Source organism: Ciconia boyciana, chromosome 4, assembly GCF_034638445.1.
Source record: "Ciconia boyciana chromosome 4, ASM3463844v1, whole genome shotgun sequence".
NCBI lineage: Eukaryota > Metazoa > Chordata > Aves > Ciconiiformes > Ciconiidae > Ciconia > Ciconia boyciana.
In genome coordinates, this window is record NC_132937.1 from 57,781,924 (window position 1) to 57,809,723 (window position 27,800).

The 27,800-nt window shown below is 39.0% G+C and overlaps 1 protein-coding gene across 1 annotated transcript in view; it reads right to left on the reverse strand.

The window, feature by feature from the left end:
• Nucleotides 1-2,824: 2,824 nt before the first annotated feature.
• Nucleotides 2,825-27,800, reverse strand: part of MAMDC2 (MAM domain containing 2) — a 63,453-nt gene continuing 38,477 nt past the window's right edge. Inside the window, exons 7-14 of the mRNA XM_072859643.1 lie at nt 24,800-24,893; nt 22,048-22,194; nt 20,923-21,188; nt 10,040-10,133; nt 8,241-8,393; nt 4,408-4,667; nt 3,339-3,423; nt 2,825-3,017 (exon numbers count right to left, since the gene is read on the reverse strand). Coding sequence (XP_072715744.1) covers nt 2,956-3,017; nt 3,339-3,423; nt 4,408-4,667; nt 8,241-8,393; nt 10,040-10,133; nt 20,923-21,188; nt 22,048-22,194; nt 24,800-24,893 — 1,161 coding nt within the window. The 3' untranslated portion in view covers nt 2,825-2,955. The remainder of the gene's footprint in view (nt 3,018-3,338; nt 3,424-4,407; nt 4,668-8,240; nt 8,394-10,039; nt 10,134-20,922; nt 21,189-22,047; nt 22,195-24,799; nt 24,894-27,800) is intronic.

Consider the following 27,800-nt stretch of genomic DNA (forward strand, 5'->3'; position numbering starts at 1 on the left):
TTTTCAAAATGTCAGTGTGTCATGTTGCAGGAAAAGCGTGCTCTCTTCCAGCCTTTTACCTTACACAGTGGTCCTTCTGGGGCAGTGGGTCTCTTGAGTGCGGGCAGTCACACCTGTGAGCTGTGTTCAGATCCAAGTAGATAAAATGCCAGGTCTTTTAGTGCTCAGCTTGAGCTGTTTTAGTGAAGCTTCATGACTGTAAAGTTGGATTTATATTAGGTTTATTTTGGTGTGACACAATCACCAGCCAGAATACAGTTTCATTTACATTAGTGTAAAGCTAGAATTACAATGATATTTTATGTTGTTATTCTGGTTTTCCATTGGTGTTACTGAGATCTGGATTTGGCCTTCTTTTTGGAAATTAATAAGGATAATGACAAAATGTCAACTAACGGAAAATATTTAAAGAATAAAAAGAGTATTAAACAAGAGGGCAGTAAAAGGACTTTTCCTCTGATCTCAGGACAAGTTCAGTTCCACTCCAGCACAAAGCTACATTTAGAGCAATCAAATACAAGCCTGTTAATGTTTGGGGTGTTACAGCTGCTTTTGAAGGTTTCTTTTTAATTTCCATTTTAGGGACTGTGCCACAACTGGGATCAAAGCAATTGTAGGTTCTCCAGTAGCTTTTGAAGAAATTTTCGGACAGTAAACAGGCCTAGTATAGCAAGTCTCGGAACTGTTCTTTGCCCTGCTGTGGTCCCTGTACAGCTACTGCAGCAGTGAGAAAGGAACAAATAGTAAATAAAAATGGATCCAGGGCCGAAATCAGTTGCATGGGGAGTTTCCTATTTGGACAGAGCTGATGGAGTGTTTTTTACCTCACTGTAAAACTGAAGTTTGCCAGTGGAGAAATCTTAATGCACCTTCCCTAGTTTTCAGATGTTTTGCAGCCATTCTTTCACTGGTCTGTGAATTTCCTATTCTGTAAACTGATATTCAATAGGCACTAAAGTAATTTAAATCCACCTTTCAAATTCCCCCTCTGTTCTTTAATTCCTGCAGCAGAAATGGGTGGAAAGGTGCTGTTGTTCCCGACTGAAGGAAGAACTTAGGCTTTTTTTTTTGCGGTCAGGACAGTGCTTCACACCCTATGGATAAATACTACCCCCAGTGATACTGACAAAATCATCGTACCAGTGAGGTCCCTAGAGAAAGCTCAGTGGAGAGCAGAATAGAGTACTTTGCTTATTTTCTTATTCATATCAGCCTAAATCTGGTCACTCTGATGGAGGGAAGCAGAGTTGCATAAACTGTTAGAGATAGGAATCCAGTAGTTATACTTTGTTCTTCACTTCATTTACAGAAAAGCCACATCAGAAGTATGGAGAACCACCAAGCCTGATGATTTTAACCACTTCATTTTCACTTGTTTTCTGCTTAGATAATTTGATCTGAATGTTGATACCAAAGCATAAGCTTTACAGAACAACTGTAAACTGTACTGACTCTTAGGAAACAATCCGTTGTTTCTGCTTGCTTTCATTTTCAGAATACTAGCAAGAACGATGTGTTCGTAACCAGCTGCCAACATGGACTGTAGGTAGCCAGGACAAGCAGTTAAGATGTCAATTCCTTTTGGCTCTTCCTCAGTCTCCAGGAAATAATAAACTGCTTCAATCTGTGTGGTCAAATAAATATGTTAGTACTGAATGTATTTAACTGAACAATCTCTTCAATTGTTTGTGTCACCAAAATGAAAACTTACTGAAGATGCAAGGGGCCAGATTGTCTCAGGTGCTGTTGATCCTTATAGGCCATTAAGAAAAATGTATACTTTGTCCTGAAAGGAGCAAAGACTATCGCCACTTTTCAGGGCTCACATCTGGCAGCAACAGCTTGAATGTCGTGGCTGTAAGAATAATTTCTACGGCTCAATACAGGAACTTCCTGCAGCAGATCAGATTGCTTTCTGTCAGCTGTCTTAGGTGATGTGACCCACACATTTCATTCTCTTCGTATTCAAAATATTGAATTCAGGCTGTTATATTAGGTTCAGTTGTTTCTTGTTACACCAAGAACTATAAAGTCTAGAGCAGAGCAATAAGATGATTTTCAAAGTTACATTTTATTAGGAAGTTATAATAATTTTAAAACAAAACCTTACACACAAACACATACAATCTTAAAAATTAACAAGTTGTGTGAATTCAGATTCCTATTAATACAAATGCAAGGCATCTGTGGTTGGGTAAAGTGTAAGTACATTCTCTGTGAGTGTACAAACTGATTTATTTAAAAAAAAAAAAAAAGACTTGTATGCCAGAAAACATGGCTTCAAAGGGTTTCATTTCATATAGTTCAAAATGTCAGCAGCTTACACTGAATTATACTGGAACACTAAAAGTGAGTTTGTTATTGGCAAGGACAGCAAATATATTTGTTACAGTAAAAGAATACAAAACCACAAAAAATTGTCAGCAGAGTGTTAAGAGTTTCCCAGAGAGATTTGTCATAATGAATAATTGCACTTAACCTGTAGGCTATTACTAGTAGCTAATACTATTTTCTTTATTATTTCAAAATATTTATAATTTCCTTAACAAAAATCCATTCTGTACCCAACACAAAACATTCACTGAATGCAGATTTAAGATAACATAATATTGAACCTTTACTTTCCTCTTTTTATCTATATACCAGAAAGGTTAAAAAAAAACCAAACCAAACATTAAGATGAATGATCTGTGCAAAATGGGAAGCCTTTATATAATAATTGATACCTCATGCAAAAGAGAAAAAATATAAAATAACCCCAAACAATCTAAGAAGCCCTGAGTCAATAATTTCATTGCAAAGGTGAGGAACATGAGTGCTCTGAGTTCTTCCTATACATCGGTGCATATTCAAAACAGTCCAGTATTTACTTAAAATGTATTTTAAAATAGGCAGTTTGTGCAGTTTCTCACATCCAAATCTTCTACGCACTTCATTCCTTTCAGCAGACTGTATTTAATACTCAATTTCATTTAAGCTGTCAGGATAGCCTGATGAGAACTGAATTTCTTCCACTTCTAGAATACAAAGAAGGGGGAAATACTGTAATTATTTGTCTTTCTATTGTGCATAAGACAGAATGTAATTACCATGCTGGATTTAACTGGGACTGCCATATGGTTTTTAACAAGTGTTACAGCATCTTTACTAGTCCAGATTCTGGGAATGGTCTTGCATCTTACTAGAAAACAAAAATTCTGCCCTAGCCCAGCAGCATGATACTAAATTCAGATCCATTCAGTGGGGATTCACAGGAAGAATTATCACCTGTCTAATTACAGAAAGCACTGTGAGTTGCCAGGTGTCTCCTAAGAGAAACAAAGTATGTTTAAACTTACCTAAACAGGGTCCTGCCTGGAACAGAATATCATCAATAGCAGTGTCACTTCTGATTGACACACCACGGATCGCTTCAAAAATAATCTGTAAAGGTAAGACACAGCTTTTTGTGAAACCCACAAGAAGGACTAAAAAAAATAATGCCCATGCAGTCTATTCAAGGATCTAGTGTGTCCTGAGAGCCTGGTTCTTGGAAAGGAACTTCTGTGCTCTATCAGTGGACTGATTGCCCTGGTCAGAGAATTTGGGTGTGTGCTATGCCGAAGGAAGAAAATTTGTTCGCACAATTTGTAAAGAAATTGCTGTTTGTTATAGACCATTGATAGATTTTCTCTAGTGATGTGGCATTTCTATCTTGCTTTTCAGCCCAAATGTGTTGCTGTGTGTTGCCCATATGCAAGCAAGACCTGAGGAGGAAAAAAGGCATTACAATATTATGTTGTGGTCTTACTGATGAAGCTAAACTTGCTTTTCAGTAAAAGGTGTCGTTTTCCCCCCCCTTTCCCCCCCAAGTAATTTCCAGGCTCTTAACGCAAAGTGATTTAAAAAACCCACACATCTTTGGTCTTTGTCTCTGGCAATACTGAAATGATGGCCCTGTTGAAAATAAAGGCAGAGGCTTTATTTTCTGGCTTTGCATCATCCCTTGCCTTTGGTGCCACCTCAGAAAGACCATCCTGTAAGAAGCAGCCATTTAATCACAGCTTAGTGGTTATGTCAAAGCTAGACAGGGCTTTAGACAGCTGAAGGAAAAGAAATTGCATAAGTGATCTAAATAAAAACTACCACTACTGACAAGAAACGATGGGAAAACAGCATTTAAATACTTTAAAAAAATAATTTTGAATTAATGAACTATTTCCATACTTGCAACCTATTAATGTCTTTAATAATTCCCTACCTACCTTCATTTGTAAGAAATTACACATTACTTCAGCTTGTTCAGGTGCCCCTTCAATGCTATCTACCTCTTAACATTTTATTTTTTTTTTATACAACCCAAAACGGATTCTAGCATAGTTCAGTTCAGTATTCCATTTTGACTGCTTTTTGTTTGCTTTTTCTTACCTGGTAGTTTCTATCACTTTCATATTCTATCAGTCCCCTTAGCCATGAGATGCTTTGTTCCCCTGTCCTCCTCCACAAAGGAATGTCTTCGTCATCACCTTCCTTTTTTAGATAAACACTTAATAATCCAGTCCCAGCTCCATACATGTGATAGAAAAATGTCAAGCACTGTTTTCCAGAGCTTCCTCTTAGTGATCTTGAAACTAGGTATGCTCTCTGTCCATAGACCATGTTGGATGCCTCTATATACATGTAGTATCCTTAAAAAGATACACAAGCAAATATTAGCGAAGTAGAATACATTCTCTCAGCATGTTCATTATATTAAAAACTATGATTGAAACTATTTTGATAAAGACTTTTATGCCGTAGACTGTAATATTTGTGATGCTGTAATAATTGTATAGTGTAATAATTGTAATGTTTGTGAATGCTAATATAAGAACACTTAAAAACTTGTTTATATCTGATGAAATACATAGCAACAGAAAGGAATACGAAGTAAGAAAAAATCATAGCTGTTCTTAAACCAGGAGTGCATTCTGACAGTGGTCGATTAATTGGCATTCAGGGACAGCTGCATGTACATCTGAGGGTACAGTTTAGGCAGTGGTTGGAGCTGATGCTATTAACAAAGCAGATGAATTGAAATACCTCTTTTAAATCACATATGACATCAATAATATTTTTATTTCTGTGATCAAGATGTGAAGACACAAGTGAGGAAAACCAGACTCTCTAGAATCCATGAATGAATGAAAGATTATAATGAACTCTGATCTGTGGAAAAATTAGTCATTAATTGGTGGCAGGCAAATTACTCCCCCCCCACCCGCCCCCAATCCATCATTCAGTTATTTCCACGTGGAGCAAACTGAGGTGTGTCAGAAGACTGAGGAGCATCCCCACGTCCTGTCTGCTGCATATGGCAGCTGTTCTGTGTCTTGAGACGCACACTCCGCCAGCAGGCAGTGAACTCGGATTTTGCAGCAGGTCTTCATGCAGTCCCACTGCTCCCTTTTTGTGGTGGTGGAGAAAACAAGCTGCCCTTCTGCCATGACAAGTCCAGGCGGTGAGATTGCCCTCAGGGAGAGAGGGGATTCCTAAGGATCAATGAGGCAAGAGAAAAGCTGAGAGCAGGGCAAGAGCAGCTGGTGGATGCTTGGGGTGTCTCTCATGATACTCTGAGTCCTATTATCTACACAAACCCATGCCGAAGACATCCCCTCTAACCCAGGTTGTAGTTTGGTGGTGAGCAGCAGTAGAAAGAAAGGGTGAAAAGGAAGATTATCTACAGCTGTAGGTCTGTAAAGAAAAGATAATTTCGTACACTGTGTTGGAGAATTTCCAAGGCTATACCAAACCTAGTGCAAGCCATTGCGAGGATTTTGATGCTTACAAGTTCCTTGAGTAAAAAATCAAAGTGTACAGCTCATACTACAGTATAGTAAACTAACTTGCCTTTAGTTCTAAGGCCTGAAACATATTATAAACCTTTTGGAAAGACTAGATCAGCTCTTGGTTTTGTGAATTCAAATCCATGTATTTCTGAGCGCATCTTGCTGCGAAAAGATGTGTGAAATAAGGAATAAACATTGTTGTCACAGGCCAGGCTTAAAAGATTCTCTTGCTTCACCAGTTCTAAAGTTGAGCTATCAGCCTCAGATCTCAGAATACTTAGTTATCTACATAAACTGAAAATAGGTCTAAAGTCAGTTTCTGCCTTAGAAATCAAGAAAATTGTGCTAACAGCCCATTCCTTTTCTTGAGCAAAAAACTCTTAAGCATTGCTCCTACTATAAGGAGAGGGTTATCGTCCTTGGAAACACAAGAGCTGGGATATAGAGTACTTGAAAGAGAAAGAATAAAATAGATTAGCTAGGGAATAACGAGGGGAAAAAAAAAGCATCAAACAAACCTGAATGTTGAATCCTTTTATGGAACCGAGTTTGGTTACCTACCAAAACAATCGCCAACTTTAATGTGATGTAGTCCTTTTGGATTATATTTTGTAGAAAAAGAAGGGTCTGACAGACAATACAGAGATGGCCTACAGATGCATCTCCAAGAGTCTCACCCACATTTCAAAATAAAAATTCTCCAATGAACTTTAAAAACTGTTAGGAAAAATTTTTACTTATTTTAAAGTTCATGATCACATGTCTAGTTGATGCAGAAGAACTGGACAGCACGGGTAACAAAGACAGACAGTATGTCATCTAATTCACTCTAATGTCATCTAATTTTTAAATGGAAAAGGGACAAGAATTTCAATATTCCCTTTTGAAAGTCATTCCACAGTACAAAGGTATCATTATTGGGAAAATGTTCTTGATTTGTAGATAGCCTATGTTTTCCACTTAGATAACTTAGCCAATAGATCTGGTCAGAATATGGTCAGATTTGTAAGTAATGTTTCTCATTTTTATTTCATAACACATAAGAGAAGTTTTAAGCTTTAAAACTTACTTATCTCTGAAGGCTATTCATATTTCTACCCAGAATCAGTACTGGTTAGAATTAACAATAGAAGAACATAATTTCTTGGTGATCTGGAATTTCAAGCCAAAGAGAAACATTCCCATCTGCATTCTCAATTCCACATACAGGATTTTGGCCATACAGTCCTACACACCATGAATTTACATCTCTCTAGTCAATTTCCATACCTTGCTCAGGATGCAGCCATTACAGAAATTTTACCAGGAGACAGGGAGATTTTGCTGAGCGTGCACAAAGGTATCGTTTTAGATAAAGAAATCAGAAACAAGACAAAACATTTGTTATTTTATTAACTAGAAGAATTTATTATTTTGTTAACTAGGAACAAAACAGTTTTCCAGAGTAACTTGAATTAAGCTTGCATAGAGCGAGACTTCATATGCACAGCTGAAATAACTATGCTTGCTAATGCTTAACGTGGTTTACACTCAATCACAGTTGACAGAATAATAATAGCTTTTGGTGAGCCCCTTGAGCAGGCCAACTGCTTTTGTAATCCAGCTAAAATTTTTAACAGACTGGATAGATGGCTGCTGTGAATAATCCAGCTTGTCTGCAACTGACTTTTTAACTTGTTGAATGAATGCTAACCACTGTGAAGGAGGGCAAATCCAAAAGCCCCCAAAACCCTTTTTAAGCCTATGTAGGCATTTAAAGTTCACAAGCCTTAGGGCAGTTTCATCCACTATACTGAAGTCAGCAGAGTTGTTACTAAGGTCCTCTTCTGCAGGAACACGAGCACCCAACGCAGTGACACAGTTCATCATTTCCAAAAGTCACCAGGTACTGCCCCCGGTGTGGGGGCAATTCTGATGCAGTTTTCTGTGTGCTCGCTCATGCTAATGGGGGCCCCACTTGCCTAAATACTTTAAATAACGAAAGTGAGGTTATGGAGCAGATTTCAAGACAAAGGGTCTTGTGGGACCTCTTTTATTATCCATGTTTTCTTCTAAGCTTGAACAGGAAGGTGTTGATGCATAAGAGCCCCCAACTACTTGTTTGCCTTTCAGTTTCAGGGAATATTCACGTAAGCTAGGGGTTTGGAAGAAGCAGGGTCTGGAGAGTCATCCTGTCCTTTTTTCTCCCAAAGGAAAGGGCTGCTTTAGGACATGAAGACTGAATTACCCACTTGGTCTGCAGATAATTCAGATTAAATACCACATTCTGAAAACCATCCGTGGGTCCCTAAGAAACGTGTTTACTTCATTTGATTAATAACTGTTCTGAACAGAACAGTAAAAACTTTCTCTGTGTTCTAGGTTATCATTTGGAAGTATTTTTGATTAACTATCAATCTCTGTTCTGAAAGTTCAATGTGGAGCTTAACTCACCTACCCCAGTAGTGTGGTCTCCTTTTGGTCCAGTGTAAGAAGTGGGAGTTGGACCCCTCCTCCTGTGCCAACTCCCACGACCTCTCTTCTTCTGGATAAACACACACTCATCTTTTTCAAAAGTACACTCTCCAGGATTGGGCAGCAATAGATCTATAAGGAGAGGACATTGTTTAAAACTGCAAATACATTAGACAGATATATGGAGAAATTACACAAGCAATCTACTGCATTCACTCACCTGCTGAAATCACTTCTATCTACCTAGCAATACTTACAGTAGTCAGGAGCTTATAAAAGTTAGCTTCAAATTGATGTACGAAATTTAGTTCCATTTTCTTCACAGCTTTGGGGAAATCTGTCCCCTAGTCTTCCTTTAAAACATCTCGTACAGTTTATTGTCTCATCATAGCTCTTACTCTGCAAGGGGCTCTACCAGTGTAATTTTCTTCAGTACTGTGGCACCCCAAGCAGTTTAATGAGCTCCAGCATGTATAACATGCATGTTAAATGAGTCTTGTCAAAGACTGGAGTTTCTGTGATCTGAAATCAAACGCCACATTTAGCTCTCATGTTCCCCTGGCACCAGATTCGAATACTGCATACAACAGACCACAGAGCTGCAATTACTAGAGTATTTTCATTATTTCAGTTCTACTAGATGGTGCAGAAGAGAGAAAGTTTACAATTCAGGTGCTTGCCAGAAAGCTTCTGTCAGGTCTTCTGCTATAATCTGAATTTGTAGTTCAGGTGTAGACACTCTGAGCTGCTTTCATGTTTTGGAAAGGAGGAAGCCTTGATGCCTCACATACTCTGGGGCATTTTTGGGGCATTTTTTTGCTGCCATCAGTGACAAGTCCTTATATGACTATACACCCAAGTATCAGTTCTGCACCTTTGGTTCCTTTTCAGTTACTTAGGAGCTACAGAAAGGCAAAACAGACAACTGTCGGAAATACTTTAGAAAAATGGCATCTTGTTTTATACATGTGACTTCTCTCTGTTCTGTAATGGTTAGCTGCCTGAATGCTTGAAATCCAATCAAAAGAGGTCACTAAAAAGTTCTTATTACATGGGAATATAAATGGCATGGTAGATCAGCCTCATCACCATTTCAAGGTCATGGCTTTATTCCGAAGAAGAATGGGATTATAGATTGTGCCTGTCTCATGAGAATGGTTTCCAAATGAGGATACAATCGTTGCATTGTCAAACCTCAAAAAGCCCCAGAAGAGGGAGTTTGGGTGAGCTCAGAGAGGTTAGCCTGTGCACATCAGAGGGTAAAGTCTTGCTCAAAAACATTCAGTTCCTCCCACTACAGAAGTGAGAGTTAGACTCTTTTTATCTGTCTTCATTAGAGAACTGCAGCTCAGACAAGGGACTGTGTCTTCGCCTTGCACAACTGTACTTCTGGACTAAAAAGAATAATGCTGTGTTTTGAAAATACTGCTTTTGGGTCCATTCCTGGTTTCCTAAAAGCCATTTGAAAACTACTTTCCCCTCAGTTGGGCTGTTGTTTTTTTTAAAATTGTAATGCCCCAAAAGGAATGCTCACCGATATACAGCTGCACCAGAGTCAGTGAAGTTAATTAGGAGTTAGCTGGTACCCCCTGTGAAAAAAACCTGGTCCTCACTGTATGTATGCTACTGCAAAAATAGGATTTATGCAATACTTATTGGAAAAATAAAAGAAAAGAAACCACAGTGGGATGAAGGCAGCTGTAGGATAGGCTTGGTATGCAATGAACTCTTACTAACAAGGGTAGCAGTTGTTGGACGACACATATACATGGTCTTACCAGCAGCCTGGCAGCTTCCCAGGCTCAATGATACATCGTCCAGTGCCACAAGTCCACAGTCCCAGAAGCTTTTACACCAGCTGACAAAGACAACCTGCAATACATGAAAGAAGTTTCAGGTATCTAACAAAGGCCGGCACTGTTAAGAGTCTGAAATTTTAGATTTTTCCAAATGCGCTAATAATTTTGACATCTACAGAACAGAAATGATGAATCCACTTTGTTTTGGCACATACTAATACTGCCAATGACTGAAATTTCAAATCCAGTGGGGTTTGGATGTATGTTTTCATTCAATAGAAAGTGTTTTCTCACTTTTAATAGGCAAATGATGTATCTCTGTATCTAGTTTCCATTTTATTAGGAGAGTGTATTTTTTAGTGTATGAGAAAACATGACTCACCGAGGCTATTGCGGTTTTTTCCCCCAAAAAACCAACACGAACAGCTCAAATGTCCTCAGCTATCTTATCCTTACAACCAGGAGGTTTTATCCATGGAAAAACAAATTTGAAAGAGAAATGCAGAGTGATGGCCAAGAGAAATGGCCGTCGCAAAAAACAAAGAACAATAGAAATGAGATGAAACTACTGCATAAAATGGGATTATTCAGAAATGATACAAGGCCATGATATCATAGAGCAGGAGGCTGGAAATACTAAGCATCATTCACAGTGTTAATCTGGGTTTGTGATTTTAAGAATAGCGTCCAAGTTGTTTTATTTGACTACACATTAATTCTGCCATGGAAAATAAAAGTCACTCATGAGATGACAAAATAAAATAGAGAGAAACTACAAGATTCCCTGCTGCCCTTCTCCTAAGGTTGACACAGAACTGTTTGAATTACAGAAGACAGAATAAGGTTTATTTTGTGAAAATACTGCTGGCAGTTTTCTTTGCCTAACTACTGCGAACCATCTGTCTGACCATTGGGGTTATGACCATAATTTGGGAGGAGCTTTTCAAAACAATTCCTTTGTGATGAGGTCTGAGCTAGTGACTGGAGACGGATGAGTGTCACTTCTAACAGTTTAATATTCTGGAACAACTGTAAACACCTTGGTTACATATTTGAGGTTAAATGCTGACTGACAGTTTCATGTGGGTACAACAAAGTTTTTAAAAGTCCTTCATGCATTATTTAATATGTCCTCTTTTAACAGGCTTGGTAACACCTTCAATATGATTGTTATACTGGATTTTGCTAGATTGCTAAAGGAGTGCCCCTGCATAGCATGCACAACTGCTCAGTGTATAGTGGCCTAAAACTGGCCTTTTTTTTTTTTTTTTTTCCGTAGAGCTGCTCTCATAGCCTGAAGGTTTAACAGGAGAAAAATTGTATCCTACTTTGTAAGTTCATTCTCAAGAAACAGGAGCAATCTATTAAAAAATGGTAGCATCTCTTGGAATAAAGAATACAATAAATACTGACGTTGGGTGGACGTCATTCACCAGGCTCTTAACAAATGCATTCTGGTGAACATTTGTAATAAACTAGAGACATATTATAGTCCTAAACCCAAGAATCTTCAGAAAACCACACATGAAAGGGTGAGGTCAGTCCTCGTTTGTGAAACAACATTTCCACACTGTGGAATCATGTTGTAAGTGATGTTTTCCTATTGACATCATTGGGAGCAGGCTCAAGTTCTTTATTCTTAAATTGCAATAATTTGTTCCATACAAGGTATGTAACTACCGATTGGATCCTGCAGAAAGCCCTCCATTTCAAAAGCATCGCAACAATAACTGCTGGTCTCCCAAAGGCCATTGAACCAGTAGCCTTTGTACAATCAAAGGATTGATCTGTTTCAGTGACACTCATAAACTTGTTCAGCTTTGTCATCTGTAGCTTTAGCGTTACTAATTCTCCACTTGCTTTTTGTGGTGTTGAGTGACATGTGCCATGAGTGGACTTTATAATTGCACAGGGGTGGGCGAGCTTGTGCTTGGGAATGTGGAGTTTCCAGTCTTAGCTATAGCAAATGTACTGAAATTGTTCACTGTCCCCTCGGCTTATTTTGTTGCTATATTCTTGATTTAGTTTTAAGCAATGGGGTAGAACATATTTTTATTCACAGCTCAGACTTATTCACTCTTCTTTTGTCCTAAATGTCCTTTTTTGTCATTAAGGGACATCTTTGACTATTTGAACTTTACTGCCAAAATTGTATCAATTTGGATTTACTCAGCTACTCATTTTCACCCTACATCAGATCTCTGAATCCTTTCTACAGCCTCAATAGGACTAATCTCATGATGCTTTAAATTTTTCTTGTTTTGAATGAAAATATTTCCTAGGTCAATTCTTCCAAAAGACATTTTTATGAAGTTATCTCATGCCTTGGAGAAAAGAATAGGAGGATCTTTGTGTTCAGCTCACACTTTCTTCACAAAACATGACAGATGAACAACATACTAATTGTTTCAAACTAGGTAACAAATCTTCCTGGACTTGCATGCTATCTTAGAGGCTAAATTAAAAACATTATCAAATGTAGGCAGTTGTTGCCTGTGTTACTGAAAAATAAAACATATTTTCCTCTCATGTCTCTTTTTGTTCCAATAACAGGACACAGCCAGGGCATTAGTTTCCTTCCAAATCATTGCACCAATTTCTGAAAGCTGGTTTGTTTATTTTCCAGTCCTTAATCAATGTTCCTGGCCTGCAGCCTCAAAGTATCAATGATCAGTTCTTAGCATTTGTCCTGGATTATATCAGTAATGAGCAATGCCAGATGAAAACAGCTGGTAGAGCAAGCAGGGTTTCACTTCTCCCATGACGTGTTGTTGGGTTGTGCTGCAGACACTGAGTGAGGTAGAAAAGACTTCTCACCCTTAGCTCTCTGCATCTCTACAAGTAGATGTGAGTGAAAACGTATGCATCTGAAGTTTACCTGCTTTTGGAGGAGAAGAAAGTGTAGGACATGCAGCAGGGTGCCTCCATCAAGAAGTACAAGGAAGGACTAATGGGGAAGCTTGTAAAAGGAGATTTGGAGGGAGCTGGCCTGAGAACAGGAGAAAAGGAGAGAAGATTCCCCTGGATCCCTATGGGTTCTGTAAATTTTCCTTCCTACCTGTTTATCCCAGAAAATACAGCTGTTGCTCAGTTAGAGAGCCAGACCAGCCAAACAGAAGAAAAACTGTGACGGCAGCCAAATCTGGTGACTTAAAGGCAAGCTATCCCTCTGCAGCAAATTAATTTGCCCAATGCCATCCTAGTGAGCATTCCTACGTTTAAACTACTTACTGTATATCAGCATAGACACAAAACTCAGTCTGTCACTTAGACACATACTGAGGTTCAATTTCTTAAAGGAGGAAGGCAGTTATAGTGGAGTCTGAGGTGGGTTTATGTGAGAAGCAACTGTTGTAGTTTCCATACAGTGACACAAAACTCAGTATTATGAAATCCAAAAATAATTGGAGCACCAGAAACAAAAGTGACATGACACAAAGAAGCAGTCAAGATGTTTTCACAAAATGGAGAGCCTGACTTTTCAGTCAGTTACACTAGTACACAGCCATATAAGCGTGTAAGCCAGGGACCCATCACTGGCACAGGGAATGGCAGAACCATTCCGATTGTCCCAGGGCTGTTCGATACAAACATTATCAGTGTAGCCCAAACTACTTTTAACTCATTTAATTAAACTAGATGTCAAATGGCTTGTTCTTCTTTGGCTTAAACAGTCAGAAACTCATTTATCAAGAATGCAAGTAAGCTATTAAGCCAAAATTAGAATGTCTGCAAGCTTCTGTCATTTAAAATAAATTGATTTAAAATGGCACTCGCCAGGTGAGTTCAATTTCTTGCCATGGAAATACAATGAGCTTCAGCAGGAAAAAGAATGGATTATGAAAGCTTATACATAAATAATTGGATAACATTGGTAATAACCTTGTGACATTTGAACAAATATTTTTGAAAATCTTTCCTGTCCAAGGGTAAATGAGTTGCAGAAACAAACAATGAAAGAGAAATAAAAAGGTAACAGAATAACCTAGGGCCACAGGCTGTTAATGCTACATCTATATTCACTGGATTGCACTGTCTGGTCGAGAATACTGCCTGCACAGAAATGTATACAGGACACCGATATCCTCAGCTGTCCCCCAACGCCCTCTAGATTTCCAGAAATCTGCTATTATGGCTCTATCCTCTTTTCAGTGAAACAGTTTCCTTGGCTTTTTTTATAAGAGGGAGAGGTTCTTGCCTTTAGACTGAGGAGTCTTGTCAGATGATGTGGCATCATGATATCACAATATTAAGTACCCAGAACAAAAACTGAGCAAAAAAAGGAAATGTCAGTTAAGTATCACAGATATCAAAAGGAGGTATTGTCCTGGTTTCGGCTGGGATAGAGTTATTTTTCTTCCCAGTAGCTGGTATAGTGCTGTGCTTCGGATTTAGTATGAGAATAATGTTGATACCACACTGATGTTTTAGTTGTTGCTAAGCGGTGTTTACACTGCTCAAGGACTTTTCAGCTTCCCATGCTCGGCCAGGTGCACAAGAAGCTGGGAGGGGGCACAGCCAGGACAGCTGACACCAACTGGCCAAAGGGCTATTCCATACCATATGGCATCATGCTCAGTATAGAAACTGGGGGAGTTGGCCGGGGGGCAGCGACCACTGCTTGGGGATGGGATGGGCATTGGTCGGTGGGTGGTGAGCAATTGCATCATGCATCACTTGCTTTGCATATTCTTCTTCTATTATTATTATTATTATTATTATTATTATTATTATTATTATTATTATACTTAGTTTTATTTCAATTATTAAACTGTCTTTATCTCAACCCACGAGTTTTCTCACTTTTACTCTTCCGATTGTCTTCCTCATACCACTGGGGGGGGGTTTGAGGGGGTGGGGAGTGAGTGAGCGGCTGCATGGTGCTTAGTTGCTGGCTAGGGTTAAACCACAACAGGTATGTAATATTTCATGCAACACATCTCCTTGCTTAGCTACTGTGAAGAGGCAGGCCACTTAGGTAACACTTTCTAACCTGAATAATTTTTACAGTTTCCAGTATGTCATTTTCATAACTGTATGCCAATTTTGCAAGCACTAATCCTACTATTTACAGACCGTAATGTTCTTATTTTAAACAGGCATTTCCAGTGACTGTTTTTTAAGAAATTTCTTGGTTTAGAGGTTAGAGAAGGAAGGACAGAGGGGCCATAAAACTGCGGCTCGTTCCAACCTCTTCAGGTTGCATACCTTACCGTAGGAAGACTGATCAAGGATTGTGTCAGAACAGTACCAAAAAGCTCCTTTTTTGACACAAGTGAGGGTTTTTCAGAGGAGGAAGAGGAGGAGATGAGGACTAGGATGTCTGTCCTCCTCCACTTGATACTTGACTGGAGAACTGTGTCCTTTATACTAGTGACTCAGGCACAGGGATCTAGGACTTCATCATATATCCAAGATTGCTTTAGTCATTTACCTATGACTTTGGTGGACAAGTGGGAGACACAAATTCCTCAGCAGCGAAGAAAAATGCTAGAATAATTTAATATTGAGCATCATCACAGTGATGATGTGAGAACAAAGGTCCAAAGATCCTCCTATCAAGCCCTAGGAAGGTGGAGGTGTGATAATGGATGTTTAGGGAAAACAGTACAAGAAACAAATCAACCATAAAGCTATTTGTGCCGTTATATTACGTTCAGCCCCCAGAGAGTTGAAGAACTTGCTGAACTGGAGGTCACACCTGTACCACTGCGTTTACAGTCACTGTGAGGTCTATTTTCCATGAATTTACCTAATCCCTTTTTAATGCTTGTGTACTATTGGCCTCCACAGCATCCTGCAACAAAGGATTTCAGTGTTTAGTCATTCCCAAAAAAGTCCTCCCTTCTGTTTGTTTTAAAACATGTAAATATTGAAGTGTATCACTCAGTCACTTGATTTTGCTTTCTCACAACTGCAACTAAAATTAGTTATGGAGGACGGGTGAAAACAAACAGATCAACTCAAGGAAAGAGAGTGAGGGAAAAAAAACATCAGAGAGGAAGAAAAGTAGACTGCAAGAATGAAAACCCAAGAAATGCTGCCACAACTACTCTGATGGAAGTAGAGTGGACTGTTATGATGCCAGCTACCTTTCTGAGGATTTGTTTTTGAACTCTCTGGGAGGTATTCAAGCACTACAGCGCTAGATAACATTGCAAAAAGTTGCATGAGTGGATAAACAACATGAGATGTTTGCTTTTGAAAACCTGAGCTTCAGAATGGTGAACCAAATCTAGCAGAAATGAACGTAAGTAGACCTACGTCTACTTACGAGGTGCACTCAAACCTTCACTTTAATCTAGGCATTTGGACTTTGTTGTGAAGTTGCATAGAAGAAATCTCTTCCCATGGTGGCGTATACACACAAACACACACACAGTATTAAAACGCAGATTCTTGCTCCATGGTGCATGTGAGCATCTCCAGGTTACATATGCCATATGTGAATTTTTCTTTCAGTTAGCTCTGACATTTTCCTGCCATGTATTGGCCTGGAAGATCAGTTTCAGTACATTCAATCAGATCAAAAGAATCTACATATTTCAGACTCAGATTTTTATGCTGCCCTTTAAGAGGCTTATACAGCAAAGCATGAAGGGTTTCCTTTATTTTAATAAACGTTAGGAAACTTTTTTTTCTTTCTTCCTTCTTATATTTATTCCATGGGCACTACAGAGTATAAAAACAATACTGTATGTGTATAGGATCATAGGTACTTACACTAACTAAAACAGAGAGTGCCTCAAGTACAAATTGAGAAATCAGGATTTTAAATTTCCTGCCTTCTCGCTAGCATTATATAGCACATGTATTTGCAGTATGTAGACATATATACATATATATATATATATGTATAAACACTTATGACTTGCTTAGCTGGATCATACACACCTAACCTTTTCAACGCGGTAGTTTCAAAGTGTCATATTAAAGCCTGTTGGCCAGCTTCATGTTTCCTGCTCACAGAACTCAAGCCAACAATCTGTGCCAGACTGCAGTTAGCTAATTCAAAAAGAACTTGCAAAAAACATTACACAAACCAAGAGATGAAAATCTGAGCCTTTTTATTGTCCTGATGCAAACACGTTATCAAAATTAAAACATATCAGACGGATTTTATATTGTTTTCAAAGCCTTGGGAGTAGAATTTGTAGCAGAAGAAAGGTGAAGGACATAGGCAATCAGGTATTTTAGAACAATTGTTTTCTGGCTGCAGAATTGTTACGACCTTCAGAACTCTCTGGCCAAAGCAGCATAATGACTGCCTCACTGACTGTACCGGACATTAAGGAAAAACTAGCAGGAGACTGTTTACTGTTTCCACAGGCGCTGACCCAATCTACAAGTCACACCCAGTAACCAAGAACTTAATCAGCCAAACTACTGTGCATATGCCTACAACTTCTTATCATCCAAGTCTAGACCTGATGCATCTCAGAAAACAATACGATAGGCACATCAGCCACCACATCTGTATTAGAGGAAAGGTGGTAGCCCTGTCTTATTTTGAGACCACCTCACTCCATTAAAAGACTGTTTTTCACTTGCTTATAACATTGCCAAGACACAATGACTTCAGCTCAGACTTTCCATGCTGGGTCCTTGCTTCAGGCTTGTTTTGGAAGATTTAAGCCAAAACAGTTCCATCATTTCCGAGAACAAGGCTAGGAAAAAAGGTTTTATTTTGCCCCTATTTAAAAAATTCTTTGAAATGCTTGGGCACTCCTAGGCTTTGGAGTAGGAGCATGAAATGTGTCAGGGTTTGGTCTTTGAGCCAGAACTGTGCTTCTGTCACGTCATTAGTTTTTGAAAAACTAAAATTTGTAAGAACTGGGACAAGCAGGGCAAACAGACTGGGACATGGACAAGATTAGAGGGAAAAAAACTGGGACTGTCCAGAGCCGAGGAGCCAGGAGTAAGATGGGAATGCAGGTGGCAGGGTGCTGCCTACGGAGCAGGATAGATAAGACAAAGATGCATCAGTGAGGAGGCAAGAAATGCAAGGACAGGTTGGAGGAGACAGGACAAGAGTGATCAAGCTTCCGTGAGCTTGTTTCTCTCATGCTTCTCTATACTGTCTCTCCCTCCAGAGCCTGAAGTGTAATCCCCGACTTGCTGGTTCCCACCACTCCTTGCTGTCAGGCAAAACATGTTCTGATGCACCTCCACCGCTGGCCTACGTTGAAGACGGCCATTGAAATGAGTGTTCCTTGTCAGTTATTTCACTAGGTCCTAGGCAGACACATCTTTACAGATAACAAACCTAAGTGTTTATACAATGCCACACAGTGCTCCTTCATTTCCTTCTGTTGGCTTGGAAAAGAAGATACAAACAAAATAAAGCACGAAAGGACTTTTTATAGTATTAACGTTGAAGCGTTGGGCATGAGATTGCAAGGAAAAGCCAGAATTGGTTTCACTGTGCAACTTCATTCAAGCCTGCTTGTGAATATTACAAGCAGACAACCTGTAACTGCACCAGTTTTTCACCCTTGCCTTATGGCAAGCAGACACATACTTAAATTTTGGCATCATTTGTCTTTTGTATGCTACCTTCTCAGCTGTAAACATATCTTGATATACTTTTCCATATTGACAAGCTTCAGAACTTCACCCATTGTCTTACCTGTACTATTTGGAAACTAAAGGAAAACTTTATAAACTAATGGTGTATATACATACGCAGCCATCATGAAAACCATAAAACCATCATACAAAGTTCAGCACATTATAGCTTGTGCATGATTTATTATGTAACAGTGGCATCTACTACATATGCAAAAACTTAATCCCTATTCTAAACCTGATTTAATCTTCCAATCTGGGCAAAAAGACAGTGTGAGAGAATAGGTTTAAACCAAGGCTAAGGTAGAACGTCACACACCCCCCAAATACATAGTTATTTGGCTATGGGATGTCTGAATTATGGTATGATGAACGCATGCTGAGTTCTCCAAAACCCAATAAATCTCACTTTTTGTGATACTTGAGGAATGCCTCCTCAACAGAAACATTTTGTAACTTGTTTCCGTTGGAAAGTAGGCTTTCCCATTACAAGACCTGAAGGACCCACTGAAGGTTTTTGAGAATTGCCAGAGACCAACAAACCCTCCCGCTGCAGAGCACAGGGTTTCTTCCCTCCTGCAGACCTTCAGGCTCAGAAGCAGCGAGGATATTCCCTTCACTTCTTTATTCTCCTCTGTGCTGCTGTCCCATCTGTTACTGCCTACAGACAGACTGGTAACTACAGATATGAAAGCTGCAATTCACGAAAAGCTTTCCATCCCAGGCAAGCTTCTTCACAAGTGTTTTAGATATACTAATTTCTAGGAAAACATAAAAATAGTTCTTCATAAATTCATATTGGAAAAGATTTTCCATGTAAATGTCAGACGGTAAAAAAACTGCCACCTCCAAGGCTATAAACCATTTTTAATAGACATGCTCAGCTGTCATCACTACTCATGCAGAGTATTACGCTACACAAGCTGCTGAACTTTTTTAGAAGTAATAAAGAAATACATAAACAGGAGATGGACAAAGTAAGTTGCAAGCTTGCCTTTTTAACCAATACCTTTTCATGATTTAAAAGAAAGAGAAAAGAACTTTTCTGCAAATATTTTGGGATGATACTATGAGAGACTTTTCTGTCATGCACTTGCTGGGCAGTAATAAAATTATTTTTTTTCTCTATCAGTTGAAAGGGAATTAGAAATTCTATTACGTTTTATGCATAAAAAATAGGTACATAAAAATCCCATCAATTTTTTAAGGTATCAGATATCTGAGAGAAAACACTAGCCAACAACTAGGACTGAAATTTTCAGTGTAAATTTCCCTTTTAACACAGTTAGGCAACTTTTTTTTGGTGAACTTTTTTTTTTACAGTGTATTTACTTCAAAGAAAAACACTTTTTTTTTCCAAGAAAAGTTAAACTCAGTAACTACTGCAATTTCAAAAATTACATTGTAGTGGGGAAAATGCTTAAGATGTTTTTCTATAATTTAGAAATACCTGAGTTACAAGACAAGCTTTCATTCATATGTTCATACTACTATCACACTCTGAAAAAAAGCTGGATTTATCTCAGTGTCAGCAGGTAGTAACCCATCTGGTCCTTCTTAGATGACTCACAGAGAGTGAAAACCCATTACAGAAATCAGGATAACCACAGAAGTAGCTCCTACACAAATTTGTGTAAAAGTCAGTCTTTGTAAAAAGAGTGGAGGTGAGGAACAACAGCAGCTTGAGGACTTACTCAGGAGCTGATGTGAAATATTATGTTATTCGTATTAACTTGTTGAGATAACAAAGTGACCTCTCCAACCAGACACTGCAAATACTTCAAGTCCATTGCTCTAAATTACACTGACTTCTGGTTTCATATTTTAACCCAGTGGCTGAGTTTAGGAAAGCAGGATCGGCTCCCCATTTTGACCAGAACTTACCAGTACTGACTTTTTAGATTAATTAAAATCTGTAATTGAGTACAGTGATGCAAATCACATAGGAAACAAATAAACAAAAATGAGTGAACGTGGAGCCTGCTGAGAAACCCAGACACAACCGGCTCTTGCTAGAGCTCCTCAAGTGAAATTTCCACAATACTGTGACTACAGCTGAAGACACCAGGGCAACGCTGCCCCGTTCCTGGTACGAAGGCCCTTTATCGGGGCTCCCATGTGAGCCAGGCTGCAAAGAAATACTCTACTCCCCACTGTACTGCCTGGGGAACTCTATTTCACTTTGCAGGTATAGCTCACTTAGGATTAATCCCTGGATGACAAAGAACCCTGGGAGGAGAAGGCAAGGAAAATCGCCATACAGAATTTGGCAGATTTGAAGAGCTGGGTCTTACCTTGCAAGGCATAGGCTTTTTGAAGGAGATTTCAGCTTGAGTCCAAACTCCCTTTGGAGAGTCCAAGACAGACCAGATTTTCTCTTGAACGACATGATTCTCCTCAAAGATATAAACAGCAAGAGTACCACTCATTTTGAAAAACCCATATAAGGCATAATAAAAACGCAGACAAAACTGCAAGTTTCCTGGCAGGGTCGGGCCATACAGACGTCCAATGTACCCAGGCTGTGATGTAAACTTTGTGTTTGCCAACAAGTAATAACCTGCAAGACAGCGCAATTATTGAGTATTTCTAATATGCAATTAGCATAGCTGATTTGCTATTAAAGCAGCTTCCATTATTGCATCAGGATTTGGTTATAAAAACAGTTTCTACTGGCAGGAAACAGATTACCATACTCTGTTTGAAAGGAAATAATTTTTCTAAAAGCATACCAGCTACTTCAAGCAAAACTGGCACATGGCTAAGTTACCAGAAATAAGCACTTTTCAAATTTACACTGCAAAATTCTCTGGCCTGCTGGCCTCACTGGAAACCTGGCTGTTTCAAGGGTACCGCTCCGAGACCAAAGAATGAAGGATGTGGCACAAGGCCTATTATTCCCTGCACCAAGTATAAAGAGGTGAGACTTTAGCACATATGATTAAGAACCATGAATAGTCTATAAAAATTGATGTGTGAGTTTCAGAACTTATTAGCAGGCCTTTCACTACACAACGTTTCACCGTTTTCCCTTGAAAATACCAACTATCCTAAGCCTGGAAGAGCTAAGAGCCCACCATTCTTCTATATTAAAAGCAATGCATTAAGCTACTATTATAATTGCTTGCATTTTTTTGTGGCATCATCCCTTCAGCGACAGATCAGTACAGTGAAGATACTCCGATTTACGGCCCTGCGTGACTATTCAATAGGTGACCTTCCCCCTTTACATGTGGCGAAGCACAGCCAGAGTCCCAGCTAGGACAGAGCGGTGTACGCTGATTTTTAATGGCAGGGAGTTGCAGTGAGGCAATCTAACCAGTGTGCCAATGACGTTATTTAAGAGAGTGAACAATAATACAACAGGTTAACCTTTATATCCAGTTTGACTCTCCTAGTGAAAAGGAGTTTTGATTTACCAAACCCGGTAGTGTGATCTCCTGCTCTATACACGTTACGCTTCACTTTCACTCTGCTCCATCCTGGGCCATCTTTGTGATCCTGGTAAAAATTACACAGATCTTCCTCAAAATTGCAACCTGCCTCGGCAGGATTGAAAGGAGTTCCTAAAAGATAGATGCATATGTTCTGTTAGGAAGAGCACAGGATAATAAGCATAGGCATTTGAAGCACAAGGATGCCAAAGAATACTGTTTCATCTTTCTTTGCATTACAGCAGATGAGCATCTGCAAAGATGTTACACAGATATAGTGCAGTCACAATTATATCAAACTATCAATTTGCTATTGCAAGTGGGTGTTATTTTCTCACATTTTTGCTGGAGCCAGGAGGAAACCTCCTTCACATACCATATAAAATATAAATAAGCTACAGATATTAAGAGAAGATTCCTCCTTCAGGACATAATGCACAAAGACATTCAGACCATTTGTTTTCATTCTCCTCCTTCATTCAAAAGATATTTGGACAAAATGAGTGTGAGCGTGCACGTGTGTGTGCATGGATGTAATCTTTTCATTTCAGTTTCCAAGAGGATAACTTTCTAACATTGACATTTAATATTCTTTTAAAGAGCACTTTGTAAAAAACCCTTTTGTAGTCATATATAACATGTATGTATATGCATGCTGTAAGTATGTAAGTCAGTCAAATAGCTTTTGGTTCATGTACCACCTCATGGCTACTGACCTCTGGAGCTATGCCTCACTTAGCACTGCAGCAAAGAAAGCTGCACCATTTATAGTGAAGTCGACTGAAGGCTAAGCTAAGCTCCCCAACCCTGCTGATGGCTTCCTCTTGACCTGTGCTGTGGAATTCCTGGGTCAGAATTTGCTTTAGTCTGAAAAAATCCTCCTGGTGAACAGGTGTTTTTAAGTAAAACATTTCTCCTTCTTTAGACCTCATCAGTCACTTGTACCAGATACTGGGGGAAGGAGGGGCACAACCCAAAGTCATCATGCAATTTTTGGCTACATCAGGAGACGGGACCCTGTGATCATCACTCCATGGCAGCACGCACAACCCTTCTGCACGGAGGGTAAGACGGCTTCCCAGCAAGGGCAGGGACACAGGCGATCAGCTTCAGGAGAAGCAAAACTTTGGCATTGGAGAGACGCCTGTGGTCTTTTCAGCCTCAAATAAGCTAGATCTAAGCACTGCCCATGCTGCTCCCCCCGCTGCTTTCCTAGCTAAAGAAAACACAGTTGGAGCACTACCAAGTCCATGCAGCATTAAAGATTCATCCTTTGGTGAGCAAGTTTAATTCTCTGGTACCTTTTCCCTCCGTTTGGCTAACATTGAGACCTTTGTTGACCAAAACTTCCAGAAAAATAACGAAAAAGCTTAATGCTGTTACATACACTGCTATGGCTGACTACAAGGAGAATGAAGATCTCTTCCTTTTTAACATGTCTACTCAAAACAATTGAAGAAGGAAATAGGAGATAAGTCTGAAGGATTAACCAGCTTTGTTGTAGTTCAACAAAATATAAAGCAAATGATTGGCATTCATCTCTCAAACAGAAAAAAAAAACCCCAAACTTCAAAATCAGAGTTAGCAGGCAAAGCTCTAGCTGAACCTATCAAATTTACCACTCAGAGTAGATCTGAACGTGGGCCGTGATCGTGTGACTAAATCAGGGTTAGGGCAGAAAATAATATAAAATTTATCCCATACCTCCACACATACAAGACATCTGAAAATTAAAATGGAAAACACAAATGAGCAACACAGCTCCAATCCATGGCATACTGCAAACATAACTCAGGATTTTTGTTGCAAAACAAAGCAAAAATAGAACAGGCATTGAGGAGTTAATGAAACAACTAGATTTACTCAGCCAAGAGTCGTGGATTAATAACATATCTGGAATCTACCTCCTATTGATACTTGAGCAGTGCAGGTAAAGCTAGCAGAGACTCCAAGCAGATAAAAAAGGGCAAAAAATCTCCTTTTCCTTGATCACTTCAAAACATTAGCCAAAAATTCAAACTTGTGACTGAAAGAATGGATGGGCTCAGTGGGAAACCACTAATCTACTTTTGACTATTGCTTAGCGGTACAGTAAAACCCAAGCAACCAGTATGCAGCTACTTAAGAGGCTGCAATCACAAATGACAGTGTCATTCATCCCAAGTGCCTCTACAGCAGAGGTCACGTGGATTCAGCTAATGTGGAAACCTAATAAAATCCTGACAGACATGCCACTCTCTGAGACAAATAATACCTCCTGGAAGAGTGAAGACAGGAAGGCAAGGCTCCTGTTTTGGCTCTGAAGAACACCTCAGGGCATGTGGCATGGACGAAGATACTCCCTATATCAACAATAATGGGAAGCCTAGGACATTTTCTTCCTCATACTGTCACACCTGGGAAATCCCTCTGTCTTCTGCGACAGGCCTGCAAGTGGTAATTTGTTCAAAAGCTGGGGTGATGCAAATACAGCATGCAGTCCAGCGCTCCAGTTGCAGATCCCTGAGGCAAGGTCTTTGGAGAGGAAGCATTAAGGACTGGTTTCTGGATCAAATTAAGGGCATTAGTGTTTATCTGCTGTTTTGCCACCAAGAGGAAGAGGAGCCCAACGGCACTGGTCAGTTGAGAAGACAGCATCTGCACGTCACTACCAAATATTGCAACTACTGAGAGACAGTTCAGAGGGGCAAAGCAAAGGGAGAAAACAAGGAAGGTAAATAGCAATAAAAACTCATACCTGTCTGATTGCTGCAGTAAATCGGAGAGAAAGAAATGTCATCGAGGGCAACATAACCTCCCTTGGCACTGTTGAAAGCAACTTCAAATATTACCTGGAAAGGGTAATCATTTTTTATTCATCTACCATATACACAACAATAATTTTGGTACACATCTTCACATTACAGAATTCTGATTGGATGTCCCAGGCAGGCTCCAGGGCATCTCAGACAGGTGTTGGGACAAATTAAATTATATCAATTATTAGGGATATAAATCAGAGCCTGACCCTGGTACCAGATCTTTGCCTCCTCAAAGTCAAGGAAAAATCAAGGGGAACATAGGTCTTCTGCTGCTTTATGAAGCACCAGTTTTAAAGACGCAGTAAGGCTACTGTCATGATACCATACAAAGCCAGTATTCAGGGTCATCAGTCTGTATCGACTATAACTCCAAAACTGCCTAATTATTACTGTATCTAGAATTTATCTGGATCAAGAGCTAAAAACAAACTGTGTGGATTACTCTGCTGTTACAATATTAAGTTTTACTGTTTTCTCTAAACATCCTCAGACACTGAAACCCATGCCGTGGTATCAGCTGGCAGGGAAAATTTCATTTAAAAAATTTAGTTAAGATAAGAACCAGAAAAGCTATTGCTGTGTTCTGTTTACCACAAAAATCAAACAATGTTTGTACTTAGTCGTTCCCAAGGGACATAATTTCCTCAAGTAAGTGGAGGACAGTCCATAACTCTTGAGGAAGTGTCTTAAAATTTCTCTTAAGTATCAAAGCTCTGAGTTACAGGAAAACTTTGAGAAAAGGCCTGAGTCACAAGGCAACCCCAGGGACAAAACACGGATATAAGGACAAATGCTTCCAGAGGGAGATCCTGTTCAGTGAAAGCAATGCCTGTGATGTCTCACCTAGGGATGGGAGCCAAACTAGGAGAGCTGTGAAAGAATCCTGAGTGATCTCCTTTAACCGGATGAAACAAAGAGGAAGACCCTCTTGAAGCAACTGAAGAAATCATATGCAAGGTTTAAAAGTGATCTCTAAAATAATGGCTGTGTTGGATTACATAAAAATTCCCGGAGCAGAATAAAGGCCCATCTAGCCCAGTGTCTTGTTTCCAACAGAGGTCACCTACAGAAAGAACTGAAGACACTGACAAGTTTGCAGTTCTTCCTTCACATTGCATTCGTGATGGATTCTTTCTTTCCCATTAATTTGTCTAATCACATTTTTGATCTGATCAGAATAATGGTATCGATAGAACACTGTGGAAGTGAGTTCTATAGTTATGTGACGTGGGAAGAAATCCTCCCTTTGGTTTATTATAAAACTATTACCTGGTAATTAAGAATTTGAAACAGCAACATATATGATGAGAAAAAGAGAACAGTTAATCTTTTCTGTGTCATTCATGATTTTTATGAACCTCTACCATATTCTACTTCAGTCCTTTTTTTACAGGCTGAAAACTGTTATTTCATTAATGTAACATCTCCATACTTTTGATTATCCCCATCTCGCTCTTGTAGTTCTAGGATATTATTTTTTAACTGAGAGGGTTGGAGTTGCATACTCTGCTGAACACAAGGGTACCCTGTGCATTCATCCAGTGGTACAACATCCTCTGTTTTGCTTTTTATTCCAGTATATATAGCTTCCAACATTCCAGATGGTTTTATGAATGCCACTAAGAACTAAGAGGATATTTTCACAAAACTAACCACAGTAATGCCAAGCTCTAAGAGATCATTAATCAATTTCCATCTATAGCGCTAGGACTGTTTTTCCCCTTGCATGTTACTTTATATTTATTGAATAAGTAATTCACTTACCATTCAGTATTATGACATCTCGTCAGATCTAATCTCCTTTCCCATACCATTTGAAGAATGACAATTCAAATGGATGAACTTGGTCATGGACTTTACAGAGTATAAAGGACTATGTAACATCTGATGAAAATTAGCTTTACCTCTAATAATTTCTGAAAATCTGCAGGCTTACGGTGAATTAACACATAACTGACGTGGAGTTAAAGCAAGTAGAATGAAAGCTGATTTACTTGTAATCCTAGTATTAGAAGTATATCTATAGGGAGAGAGTATATCTGTATAAAAAAATTACATACGTATGTATAAAATACATATTTGTATACATCTACGTATATATGTGTATATATAATACCAATACACTGTTTATTCCAATCTTCTAAGATCTTTATAAATAGAGAGAGAAAGAGATAAGAATATGTATTTTACATATATGTAAAGATATAATGTATATATGTATGTATATATACCATATATATACATACACACACATTTTTATACTTATATATATGTGTGTTTTCTTTTTTATACGTATGTACATACATACATATATATATATATATAATGTTTATTCTGATCTTCTAAGGTTTGGGGTTTTTTTCAGTAAACAGTAGGGAATAAAAAATTCCATTTCTTTCTGTTACTCTTGAAATTAATTATAGTAACCACAGAGAGCTGGCTTTCACATCTAAGGGCTACTGTACTATTAGGACCCAAGTTTGGACTCTATCTCATGAAAGCACAGAAAGACTGAATTGCAGGATTGTATAAGGTAGAGAATAGAGCTTGAATTCTTTTTTAATTTTTCTTCTGCAGTGGGAGGCATGCATTATGATATTCAGCATCCTCAAAAATGGAATTAATCAAGTCACAGAAATATGGGACTGAGAGAACATTGACAGTATTTAGTAGGAACTGAAAGACCTCACATTAGTAGGACCCTACAACCTCCTAAGGTATTCTGTCCAAGCACTTCACCACTTGACTTCACCTTTGCTGAAAATCAAGCACCGGTATGGAAAGTGATTCCTCCTTAACCCTTACGCAGTGGACAAAGGAAACAACAGATCGCCAGCATCTTTATAACCACCTTTCAGATACTGGACAGCCACTGCCATGTTCCCGACTTGGCCTGAGCCAGCACTGATGTCTGATGCAACCTGGAAGTCATAGCTG